Source organism: Falco peregrinus, chromosome 2 (genome assembly GCF_023634155.1).
Source record: "Falco peregrinus isolate bFalPer1 chromosome 2, bFalPer1.pri, whole genome shotgun sequence".
NCBI classification, from domain to species: Eukaryota; Metazoa; Chordata; class Aves; order Falconiformes; family Falconidae; genus Falco; species Falco peregrinus.
This window is the reverse complement of record NC_073722.1, coordinates 51,174,919-51,188,170: the sequence shown is the minus strand read 5'-3', so window position 1 is coordinate 51,188,170 and position 13,252 is coordinate 51,174,919. Positions and strand designations below refer to the sequence as shown.

Sequence of the window (13,252 nt, the reverse complement as noted above, 5' to 3'; positions counted from 1 at the left end):
CAGCCACAGCAACTTGCAAAAGGAACAAAACCAATATGCTCTCCTTATAGCTGCTACATAAACACTTCTAAACTTTTTTTCCTGAAATACATGGCTATACTAATCAAATATTTCTCACAAAACATGATCCTAAGCTAAAAATCCTACAATTCAACTGCACTCTAATACGTTTAGATGGTAAATTAGCACCATCCCCGAGGACAGCTGTGATTTGCTCCACCACACATATTCCATAAGGTTTAGTATAAAAACCCTAAATATCACTGAATTTATATAAAAATACTAATCACATTCATTTTTTCAACTCCATGATAGTTGTTCATATCGTTCAATACAGAAAGCATGGGGTGGGGTGGGGTGTGTGTGTGCCATTTAATTCAAGATGTGCTCACATCTTGAACTATGTGAAGTTTTGGTCTTATCTCTAATGTGGTAGAGGTCTCAAGAAGACACAAAAATGGGCAATAACAACAACCACAAGTATCAAATGACTTCCATGCAGGGAGCGACTAAATAGACTGGGGTGCCTCAGCCTAGGAAAGACTGAGGGGTTTGTGATTAAAAGTGGCATGGAAAGGATGAATAGGGAACGACAGTTCACTTTGTACACTGTCTCTTCCAATCAACAAATAGGGGTCATCAAGTGAAACTAGGAAAGGGTAAGCACAGAGCGGATGGTTCTTCATCCTATTCCTAATTAAGCTGCTAAAGACTTTACTGAAAGATATTGCCAATAGTAAAAACTATACACATGTTCAAAAGTAACTGCACAAGTTCAAGAAAAAAACCCCACAAACATGCATTTGAGTATTGTTAAATGCAGTAAGTTCACTCTCGTTAAAGTCTATGAACCCCAAGTTTCCAACTGCAAAGTGCAGAGGCTAAAAATTATACATTTGCTCTGTTCTTGTATTTCCTGTTAACATCGCTACTGCCCACTATCAGAGCCAGAATACTGGGCTAGAAGGACCTCTGTTCTCCCGGGTATAGTCATTATTATGCACTGTTAAAATACACTTTAGGATTTCATTACAAAAGAGTTCCTGAGTTCACTCTAAGTGAATCAAGACCAACTGCAAAGCTCTCTTTGAAATTCATGTCCATTCATGCCTTTTACCTTCATTATTTATGATACTTGTTTGATTTACTATTACTATTTACTTATCTTTCACTATCTCTGAATGTTTTACTGTTTTCTATTAAGCCAATCCGCTCTTACATTCACCTCCTTCAGAAATTTTCTTCCAAGATCAGGACGTTCTGCTAACGTGACAATCCTGCCTTCATGGTCTCCACTAATTTAAAGGGTTCTACAAGTGTAGAAATTTTTGATTCTACGTTCATAAGCAATCTAAAACACAATATACTTCATGACTTATACAGTAAAACAACTAAACACACTATTTAGCATTTGATATTACCATAGCCTGTATTTGCTTATACTGTTTTAAACTGAAAAAGCAGTATCTTTTTGTATGTCAATTTTCTATTTGTTTTTTTATAATTTAGAGAGCATCTCTCCTCGTGCCCTGGTCACTTACACATCGTCTTCATTGAGTAAAAGCAAGCTTCTGAAGTTACCTCCACACCACACACTGAAATACCACCTACCATAAAGCATTCCTTTATCCAATGACCCAATATTAAAACTAGGCTTCTCATCAATACCTCTAGAGAGTATGGCTTTTAAAAGCAGAGCCAATCAATATTTAAGAATCTGTTTTACCATCTGCAGTGAGTTGTTGCAGCCTGTCACAAACCACAAGGGATAGTGCATTAGTGCTTGAAAGGGAAAGGCAGATCAATAGCTAAAGATCAGTGGGTGGGAGCTTCACTACAGAGTTGCTTTTATTAATGTAACTTAGCCAGTGAGTTTGTTAATAAAGAGAAATGCTGCTAAAGAGAGCAAGGAAGTGAAAAACCACAAAGCTAATCTAAAAGATCAAGCCTCTTTAAACCTCGGTCTCACAATAACTTATGTGCGTGTTTAATGCCGTGCGTTGTGAGCAATCCCATGGAGTTAATGAGACATAAAACTACTACTTCTCTATAGCCAAATCCATGCGTAAGTCTTTCCAAACTTGATAAGTAAGGTTAGTGATAAGTGGGGATTTTTTCCCCCTAGTGAAACAGGATCTTGAAAGAATAATGTTGAAGACATTGAAAAGCAGCATTTGTTGCTATTACAAAATTAAGCAAACAAGACAGGGATTTTAATAGACTGAATAATTAAAGCATTCTTACAGCAATTATTTGTTTTATCTGTGTGTGGTTGGGGAAGAGGGGTTAATGAAACACCTCTTCAATCATAAATCATTTACCATTGCTTCAGGCTTTTCTCTTTCCTCTTACAATTTGATAGCTAGGAATACACAAATCAGGTTTTTTCCTTCCTCTGATTTAATTTTAACATATCTTGCACAACTGGAGGAAATATTACATAGACATAATTGCATTTCTGTATGAACACTTCTGAATTTTAATTAGCCATGTTTTAAATGTCTTTATTATACATTCATCCAAACTGCACAGAATGGAAGCTTTACAGCCATGCTAAAGGCAATGTTCTACCAAATTTCAATGGGATTCCTGCACAAGGAAGGATCCCTTCCAGGATCTAGTTTAGCATGCGTGAAATTGTAGTAACAGATCTTTAGTGACAGTCATAATTACAAAATTATCAGAATACAGGCACATTTTTTCATTGGGGATATAAAATCACCAATGAATATATGCCTTTGTAGTGCATGCTTACAAAATAAATCCAGAATTAGGATAAGCAGAACAAGCCTTTACTGAAGCACAGAGTCAAATCATTACGGAAGCTTAGATAAGTTTCACTCCTGTCACATGAAACCTTGCAGATTTTGCCTGAAGTGGACATTACTTTGACAGTGGCCTCTCAATGCACAAAGGAGAATGGAGACTGTCTCTTTCTCAGATGATAGCCTGACATGAGACCAGATGCAGAAATAAAAAGCGTACTTTAGATGTAACGCTTACACTGAAGAAAAACAAGTTGTCTCTTTTCCAGTCATACAATAGCTGTCATTCATTTGGAAAGGTCAATATTAATTAGCAAATCCAGCAGGGATAGTCTGTCACAGGCCTTTTTGTGCATCTGGTTGTTCTCTGTTGCAAATGAAAGATAATCCATATTCAGCTAGAGGTCTGAAAGCTGTCTTGTCTGAAATGCCAACCTCCTTTAAATGACTGGTATATATAATTCATCTATTTTGAAAAATTCAACATGTTGAAGTAGATTATCCTTGATTTCTGTTTTGGCTGCTTCCACAGTTCTGAATTCTGAAGTTTAAAATCAAAGGTAATCTCAAAAAACCCAGAAGATAACCGAACTGAGTTACATGCCAGACTGACAGAATAGTGGTACTTATCCTTGGGGAAGGGCTGGCATTTCTTTCATGCCTGGATTTAAAATAAAAACGTGGAAAAGGACTTTGGGTGGCATCTTTGGGTCACAAACCAAATGCCAAATTCACTCTGCATTGCTCCATAGATCATTTTATACTTTTCAGATATTGATTACCTATGCCATGGAATCGGGAAGGCACCAGCTGAGTTGCTTTGTCCCTTTCAGGGAGAGTCCAGAGAAGACAGCTGTTAGGACATCTACAAATGCTTCTTCAGTCAAAGGGAGGGGGGCTTTAAATGGCTCCTGTTACAGACCCAGATGTCAGAAGCTTATGAAGTCTGTATGGAGGACGGAAAGCATGAACTAACAGAGACAGAGGCTAACTGCATTATGCAGCCTAAAGGTCTGTATTTTGAAGACCACCATGGCACATGGAACAATAAACCTGAAACTGCAGCTCCTCTTTCCTTGAAGTGTTTTGCTGTAAATTTTGCACAAGGGTAATGGATAATTAGAAACAGGGGTTTAGCCTATAAATACGTATTAAGAAATTAACACTAAAAAAAATCCTTAAAGCAACATATGGAATTTAAACAAATTACAACTTCAGAAGTGTGCAATGACTTTAATATATTAAGGCTATTACATGGAATATCAATAGGAGTTATATTCCAGTGATTTAAATTTCCATGTTTCATAACTATACAGTTCCTATTTACCACTTAATACTGAATTTAATAATTCTGATTAATTACTGAAAAAGCTCTTCATTTTTCTTCATTTTTTCCAACGTCACATGCTCAAGCTCAGTTTTCTTTAGCTGACTGCTTTACTAGATGATCTGTTGAAACAAGGTCTCTATCTGGTCTGCAAGTTGTTTGGAAGAATATTATCTCCATGCACATTTATAAGGAGCTCTGAACAGAATATTAGCAAGAAAAGATCAAAACCAAATTAGCAACTATTTGTTAATCGGACAGTTGCATATTGTACTGCTGAAGTATTTTCCAGTCCGGATGCTCTTACTGCAACAGTACCCTCACACTTTTCTTCCTTTTCACCTGAATCCCTTGCATGAGAATTTGTGGTATCCGGGGTGGGGGGTATTTCTTTTATTTCTTGGATGTTCCCAGCTAACTGCTCTAATAAGAATACTTTTGCAGCTGCTAGTTTCCCTTGTTCTGCTGCTGTCACACATTTCCCATATACTGACTTCTTTCTACACTGCATTGCCATGCACGTTGCCTGAATAACACCTCAAGGATGACCTTTGGGTATTTTGCCACATATGTTATTTAGATGAAAGCTTCCAGATTATTTAAATTAATCCCCTATTTCTTCCTGCTTGAGTCTGACTTTCATACCTGTTTTAAATCTTCACCTATAACCCCATGGACTGCAAGGACACCTTCTTCCATATTCCCATCCCTGCAATATTCTAAATAAGCAGAAATATTAATCTCTTTTTTTCACCTCCTCTCCAGAATATTTTGATCGAATTATGTCCCACTACTTTGAAAGTCTGATAATAATACAGAACACTATTACGTACTTATCTCCCCTATGGTTACAGATTGGGCTTTCCTGGATATCCATTTGTAATGGCCACATATGCTTTGCTTCTGGTTGCTCACTCAGCATTGCATGATCTATTAAAGAGGTGTTCTAAGAAGCAGTTTCAGGTAGTCTATTAGAAAAACAACACATTTTTATCACACCTTATCGGTATCTCAATGACCATTTAACATTCAGCTACAGACCTCGTATTTTTTCAATGCCTTATGGATAGATTTGGTTCTGAGATAATTTTTCTAAGGGACAGAGGTCCCCATTACAACTCATCACACAAATTGGCAGCTTGCTAATAAATCTCAGCATAGGCATCAAGGATGAGTAGATATGGAAGAAGTCTCTTGTCTCTTCCACATCAGAGCCATAAAAGATTTCTAAGGGAAACCTTGTAGTGTTGCTATCACTAATGCCAAACAAACAGATTTTGCCAGGGAGCTTAGCAAACCAGAATTCTTCAAGAACACTGTAGTTTATTAACATCTTGTGCCAGTCACACTACACATATTAGTATGTAATTTATTTATACAGTATGACACAGTAATTATTCACGGCACTCTCTAGACTTGTAATAACAGAAGGGCCCTTCCCCCAAAAGCTGCAACCAACTTCAACCAAGCCACAGAGATTTGGATAACAAAGGGCCTGAAAAAGGAGTAGACCAAAAAGTTCATATGCTTCGCATCCAGGTATTTTTTCTAAGTTTTACATTGTATCTTTTATCCCTAAAAATAGGCACACCATTACAACATCGGAACAGCATCTGAAATAGCGATGTTAGACTGAATTGAGAAAATAGGGTTGCATTGCAGAACATGAGAGGTTACAGTGACTATAGTTGTAGCTGTTTTGGTTCAGAAGTGAAGTTAGTTATGAGGAAAGATTGAAAGGTGAGCTGAGCTAGGAGAATAGAGTACTGATCATGAACATATAGCACGTGTAAAGCAACTGTAGAGAGGAATCTGATGCACAGTAAAGATACTGGAGAGGCAATCGTGCAAATATTTGATTTTGCTGACTGATTGTTTATTTATTATATATTCTTTCAGGTTGCTATGGGCTTTATATAATTAGTTTTTCTTGCCTCTGAGAGCTATACTCAAACCACTCCAATCAGCACTACATGGGCCTATTTCTCTTAACACTTCGCAGTTCTACCATGGCTGTATCAATTTTGTATTATACACACTCAGCCTCTCAATGAGCTTGACTTGAGTTCAGTGCAGCAATGCTACATTAAATGACTATTTTCTAACTCACAGATCTGGAAAATGGGGTTTAATCAATGACCATGAGACCTTGCATTCCCTTCTGGCACAAAATGCCTTCTTTCATCCAGGCTTACTGTATTGTTGTTTAATAAGTTATGATTGGCATTTGGCACTGAGTTACAGGGGTACAGAGGCCTTATTAGCAGGAAGAAAGGAAAGCATTATGGAACAAAACAATTAAGTGGGACAAGATAACTCAACAGCGATGTGCTAGACTGTGTCATGCTCATATTTCACTTCATGTCATAGAATTCCCCCTACAAGCACAAGAGGATATAGCTAACAAAGGTAAACCACTCCTCTGCTTAGGAAATGGTCCTGAAAGGTTGTTTTCTGTAATAGGAGACCACATCCTAAGAGGTTCTGAGCATGTGCACTTCTCCTTGTGGCCAAAAGGCCTAGTCATAGGCTCTTAACTACATTTACTTCAGTTAAAAAAATAGCTATGTGCTAAATCTGTGCACTACTTGTATCTCACTTAAATATTCAAATGTTTTCTTCCTCCTCTCCTGCCCTACTAATAAGATCTGCCTAGCTCAAAAGGTTCAAGAAGGGTATCAAACCTCTTATGTGGCTCTGGCACTAAGAGGATTTCTCTTGAATTTCCTTTCCAGTGTTTCAACATTGCAAAAGAAACTAAAGACCCAATTCTGTGAGACAGAAGTGTCCTGGAAGCCCCAGCCTCGAAGGTGGCGAAAGCAGAGCAACCACAGTTCAATCACCAGGTTCTCAGCTCCTCATAGATACCAGCCAATACCTTTGTCTGGTGGTTTTCAGTCTCAGAAGATCAGTAATAAAGAGGTGGTCTGCACAAGGCAAAGTGGCTAGACTTGCCAGATTACTGGTGGGAAGAACCATATTCTCTTTTATCTAGACTATGATCCAATATAGTAAAACATTAGGAACATGCATTTTCCTTCATCCTTTGAGAACACAGACAGTCCCATGGTTTTAACACTTTGCTTCCTTGTTCTTATGCAAGTTTCAGATGTGAACTGTCATGAATTGGTGGGTCCATCTCAAAGTCTCACATGCTACACAAAATCACTTTAGGACAGATGACACCTTCCATACTAACACAGTATCTTCCCTGTCCCTCGTGTCCCCCTCCCCCAATTACTTATTTCCTCTGTATCTGTATTTACAGACACGCTATTGAAAAAGTACATACAGGGAACGCTGCACTAAATTTTTAGGGATGATGCTGATATTTTTTAATCCAGAAAATGGATTCAAAATTTTGAATGCTATTTGAATGTCAAAATTTACTTGCTGCAGTATTTAGAACAGCAGTGGTGTATTCAAACAGTATGCTTATCTACTTGAAATACCTCCCCCAGCCCTCTGATATTTCATTTGAAAGGAATCGTCTCTCTTTTGCTAGAGAGTTGTGGGTTCTTCACTGGTTCCTACAGTAAGAACCACAAGGGCAACCAGTCACAGACATGACTTATCAAGTTCATAGGTAATACTTGTATAGATGAGAAAATTTTCTTCCTTTTGATGTTTTATTTTCAAGTGTGCCTGCAACAGAGAAGCTAATACGCTGAGGTATGCACACATATACATGCTGTCCATGGATAATAAGAATTCAATGACATCTGGGGCTCAATGAAGCAAGGACTTACGCTTGGAATGTTTGTCACAGAGGGCTGATGCCCTCATGTCACAGAGTCTCAGGGATCCTTTGCTGCTGCTGTAGACAAAGAGATTGCAGTGATGGGGATGGAACTCAGAGGCTGTAATCACTTCCGTCAGGTCTTCCATATTGGCTGGCTTTATATCTACAATATCTGAATGGAAGTTTCATTAAGGAAAATGCAGTTGTTCACAGGTAAACCATGACTCCTACTGCCTTCTTGAAAGAAGCATGTAAATGTCCATAGATTTAACACTTTTAGATAAAGATGTACCCATTTGTTCGGCAGTAGGGTGTTTTTAAATTTCCATACCTGCCCCTTCTATGCCAAAGAGCCACTAGATACCAATGGTTTTACAGCAGATGCTATTAGTGGGTCAACATGTGCCCATACTGTGCAGAGACATCAAAGAAACAGTATTCCAGGGGATATAGAATTCTCACCTTCATTAAAAGTAACAAAGAGCAGGTAGCTATATCTCCTGTAGTTGCTATTGAAATCACTGCTCTGTCGCAGATAATACTGATTGATAGGGAACAATGCACAGCTCAGATCTGCTCACTTCAGTAAAAGCTCACTGGCTTTTATGACCATGCAAATTAAGCTAAAAAATACACATAGCTTAAGTTAAAAGCCTCAAACAATGAATGTACTTCTCTTGCAAAGGCAAATGTGGCAAACACAGAAGCACTTATGTAAATAGTTTTGTGTGAATATATACTAATATAACCTCCTTTCTAAAAACAAAATTGTGGGCAGTATTGATTGTGCTATTTGAATACTTGTGAAAAAAGCATCTGAAACTGCATTCTTGGGGTTTTGTATGAATGATGCTCACTACTGAAATCAATATGAATTTCTAGTGTCAGAGAATTGTAGATCTGTCATTTAAGTGAACATATCTGGAAAAAAAAATACATCAAAGATCTAGTTTCCCAAGCACAAACCTGTCAGCTGGATAACCAAAAATTATCCACACAGAGTACAGCTCACATACTGCCTCTCTAGCACTTACATATCCACCCATACATATTACCTGCCTTGATGAGCCTAAAACCCCAGACCCGATTGGCGTGTATTTGGAGGAGAAGGCCAGCCTGTGGAATATTGCTTATAAAGAAAAGAATGAAAGAAAAAGTCCCATGAGGGGGCCGTAAGAAGAGAGTAGATGCAGAAACATAAAATGAAAGGGATATATATGTAAAGTAGTACATTTAAATAAGATTGTACATTTTCATACGGCCCTCAGCAATCCACTGTAGATAAGCCATCCAAATGTTAACAAATCCTTCGAACAAGAAGAAGAGTAACATTACCCTACTTTATTGACGAGGCTATGCGAGAGGCAATAAAGGATTTGCATAAGATCACATGGGAAATGCATGACAGAACAAATTCAGATCTACTGAGTCCTAGTTCAGTGCACTAAACACAAATCATCTCTGTGCCTGGATTCCCTGAACATAAAATTTGAATCAGCTGATGTTCAAAATTTAAACATCTCAGAGGACAAGATAAATGAGAAAATCTGTTTTACTGATGGCAAGAGGAATCACATATCATGATACTAAGCCTGTTTCTGTTCCCACTGTGCCTGCTTCCCAACTGGAAGACCTTTGATTGATTTCTGTGGGAATGCAGTACAGTCTATCACCACCTTTACATTCTATACTTTGATCTTTCCCAAAAATGCAGATCTGGGATGCTACAATGAAATAAAACATAATACAAAAGATTCAGAATAATTATCTTGATGAGTTTGTACAGACAAATACATCATAGTGATGCCTTTTTTTTTTTTTTTTTTTTTTTTTTTTTACACAGAGTGATTTAAAAAAGAAAATATCAGCAAAACTATGAATATCTTGTGACATTTAATAACAACCGGGAATGAATTAATGTTGCATTTCAACTGCATTCCCACTTACTTGCACTATCACATTTGCATTCATCTCTAAGAATCCATCCTGATTAATATTAGCGCAATGAATGTTAAGATGTAGCAACATTGATTTACCCATTTTATAAAGCATCACTAAATATTTCTTGAAAATAAACTGGAAAAAATAACCCTTATTTGGTTATTTGTATCTGGTAAATCTGTCTCAAGAAATATCTTTAAGTAAAAGCAATTGCTTTCAGTGACTGAATCACTTTCAGAGTTCAGAGAAATTATAGTAACTCAATACATGAATTTTACCTCTCAGCAGAGAGATGAATAATTGCTGAGTGATGAGAAAGATATAAAATATAAATAGAGTATGTGAAACAGTCACGGTAGAGTATCATTTTTTCTGGATGCTGAAGACAATATTGATGAATTTTCCTTCATTGCATGAAATGAATAACCTTATGCTGAATAATGAAATTAAATATTCCATTCTCCTGCCAGAAAAGCAGAAAATACTTGAAACAGACTGCATTTCCTGATGTGATCTAAATCTCCACTGAGAAAGAAACTTATCGCCTACTGAGGATCATAAAGAAAATGCACCACTGAAAATTCATCCTTTCGTTAGATTTAGAAAAATTAAAACAATAACACTTGTATTGATGTAAACAATCAAGGGAATAGAGAGTTGCAGAAGAGATTTACCCCAAATGCATTTGTAATAATAGATGGAAAAACAGCCCTTGCTTTGACAGCCACAGAACCCAATGGATCAAAAGAAGAACATGTCACACAAAAGAACATTTTCCTCCTCTCATGATTTTTGCCATCTATTTGAAAACAATCAAGTACAGCTTGACATGTGATGTGTAGGAACTGTATTTAAACTAGCGTACATGGTAAGGGCAAGCATCTCCCATGAGACATTTCACATTTCTATTTTTCCATCTTCCCTTTGTGTCTTTTTCTTCCTTTTAAGCATAACGTTGCACAGCAGGAAAATATATAAAAAACTGGACCAAACAGTGTGCTTCAGAAACAGGCCCTTTGGTGAACTTGAAGAGCTCAAAGAAGAGGGAATCTGGCAGAAACTGATTAAATGAAAATTCCATTGCTAAAGGGAAAAGTATTCCAATGGCATAAATCTGTAGAGTCTTCTCCTATGCTATCATCTTCCCTCGCAATCACATCTCGTGGAGATGTCTTGAGTGGGGCATGGTCCCTCTCCCCCAGTTCATTCACATCTCAAATACCAGTCACATTTGACTGCTGTTGTGCCACATACAACATGGTTCATTTTCAGAGCATGTACAAAAACAACTAGGACCAAAGCTATCTAAGACAGAAAGACCAAAGAGTTCACCATTGGCAGTGCACTATAATACATTTCTGTTGTCCTAAAAAAGCTGGGGTTCTCGTGCATGAACAGGGTAGTAACTGCCCCTAAGAAAATGAAAAAGGTCCTTACACTGCTTTGACTCCCACAAGTGCTTACCAAGAATAAGGCATTTTGATCCCTAGTAGATAACTACACTAAGGAAAAGCTGAACTGGTACGTTGCCAGCCATGGGCTGGAATGCACTGGCAAGTATTTTAATTCATTAACGTTAAAACAAGGAACAGAAAGTATCTTCTTGCTTGTGAAAAACAGAACAGGTGTGTCTCTCCTAACCCAACCATTTGCTGTCTTACATACCCAGCCTCCCCTCCAAAATGGAAATTAAAGGTCTAGTTTGCTTGGAGACCACAACAGCGAGACATGACGCTCTTAGAGTTGAGTTAGTAGTTACAAGTCCAGGAGTTAATTTTGGGGAAACATACAAAGATACTCTAAGGCAATGCAAGCTTTAACTTTGGCTAAGAGTGTCTATATTCTTTCCCAAAATTATTCAGGAACAAAGGTATAACATAGGAGAGCAAGTAGGCAGGACAGAACCTGACTGAGAGGAGAAAGGAGGCTTTAGGGAAAGATCTGAGGGAGGGGAGGGAGGGAAGCAAAGCAGTGGGAAAGGAAGGAGGAAAGAGCATAAGGAAAGGCATGATTAACAACCTGCAATGATACACAGTGAGGGATGCAACCCAAGCACGCAATTCAGTTATATGGTATGTTTAGTTCTAATCCAGTATTTTTTGCTGCTGTTGTGCAGCTGATAGTAAAATGAGGATGAAAGGAGGAACAAAATTTGTTCCCCTGCTTCTGGGCCACTGATGTAACAGAAATACCCTCCTCTGGGAGAAATCACTCCATAAAGTTCTTTTTAGTGCAGGTTACAAAGATGGCCCTTACCTTGATCCAAAATTTACATTAATCAGACTTCTCCTCTTGATCAGCTAGAATATAAATGAGCAAGCTTGCTTTATGCTCATGCCAAAATATGTATAATGAGAATATGGAAAATACATAGGGTTCCTGCTGAGCAAAACAGGTTCCAGAATAAGTCTCCTTGTACAATAATGGAAACATAGCAGCCTCCTCAAAACAGATTAAATTCCCTTTGAAGAGAACAGTATGCATAAAGGAATAGCTGCTTCGTCTTCCTGAAACCATCAAGGAATTCTACAAGAAACTGAATTCTGTAGAAAACAAACTTGCAACTCACAAGCTATAGTATATAAAGGACTGAATTTTGTATCATTACTTTGGAATCATTTTTATATGACTTGTGAGTTCACTACAAGAAGGAAATAATTTGTACGGTCAGATGACAGCTACAGAAAAAAAAATTAATTGGCCCCATTTATTGAAATGCAATGGAGGAGGGAGGCTTTCTTTAGAAAGCCAGACAGAATTTTCCATTATAACTTCACAAGAAAACCAAAATTCTCATCTTTCTAATTTCAATATATGCTGATGTGACACTTCATTTTTACCCCTGCGTGGGACTTGGGTTTTTGCAATTTTTAAGCACTTTCAAAAAATAAACTTCAGCATAACATATCTTCTCAAACCTGGCTGCTCCCTGTGTTTTCCACAGGTTTGTTCCAGCTCCTAATTTTGTCTGCATCTCACACCTACGTTCCAGTGTAGTCCTAGAAAGATTCACTGACTAGCAGTTGAAATCAATAACAATTCATAGAAGCTGCCAGGGCTTCAGCTCAGGGTAATTGATTACTGTGGTCCTGCTGTGGCTCTACACTTAATATAAGCATTTCTCTGAGTGGTTTCCTCTGTTAGTCATTTAATGCACACTATTTTCATTACAAGGAGGGAACTGTGATGCTTACAAATCAAGCTCTACCAGTTTTACACTTCCTACATGGTGATTATATCATTCCTATACCATGTGCCAGCTGAGGGAATTAATTCCAAATAGCTACTTTTCTTCCAGGTTGTTTACATCACGGAGGCAGGGACAGAATCAGGCCTCAGTATGCTTGACATCATGATGTGATTATATCAATCCTATTCTGAAAGAAAGAATCAAACCTAACTTGTAAATAACCAGCCACTTACTCCTTTCTTCTCATTTCTCAAAGATATACCATCTGTTTTGACTGCTGAATAACA

The 13,252-nt window shown here is 37.7% G+C and overlaps 1 protein-coding gene across 8 annotated transcripts in view; it reads right to left on the bottom strand.

The window, feature by feature from the left end:
• Nucleotides 1–13,252, bottom strand: part of PPP2R2C (protein phosphatase 2 regulatory subunit Bgamma) — a 207,250-nt gene that overhangs the window by 27,090 nt on the left and 166,908 nt on the right. For all 8 annotated transcript variants that reach the window (XM_027794797.2, XM_027794799.2, XM_027794798.2 and 5 more), the window contains one exon: nt 7,842–8,006. In XM_027794797.2, coding sequence (XP_027650598.1) covers nt 7,842–8,006 — 165 coding nt within the window. The remainder of the gene's footprint in view (nt 1–7,841; nt 8,007–13,252) is intronic.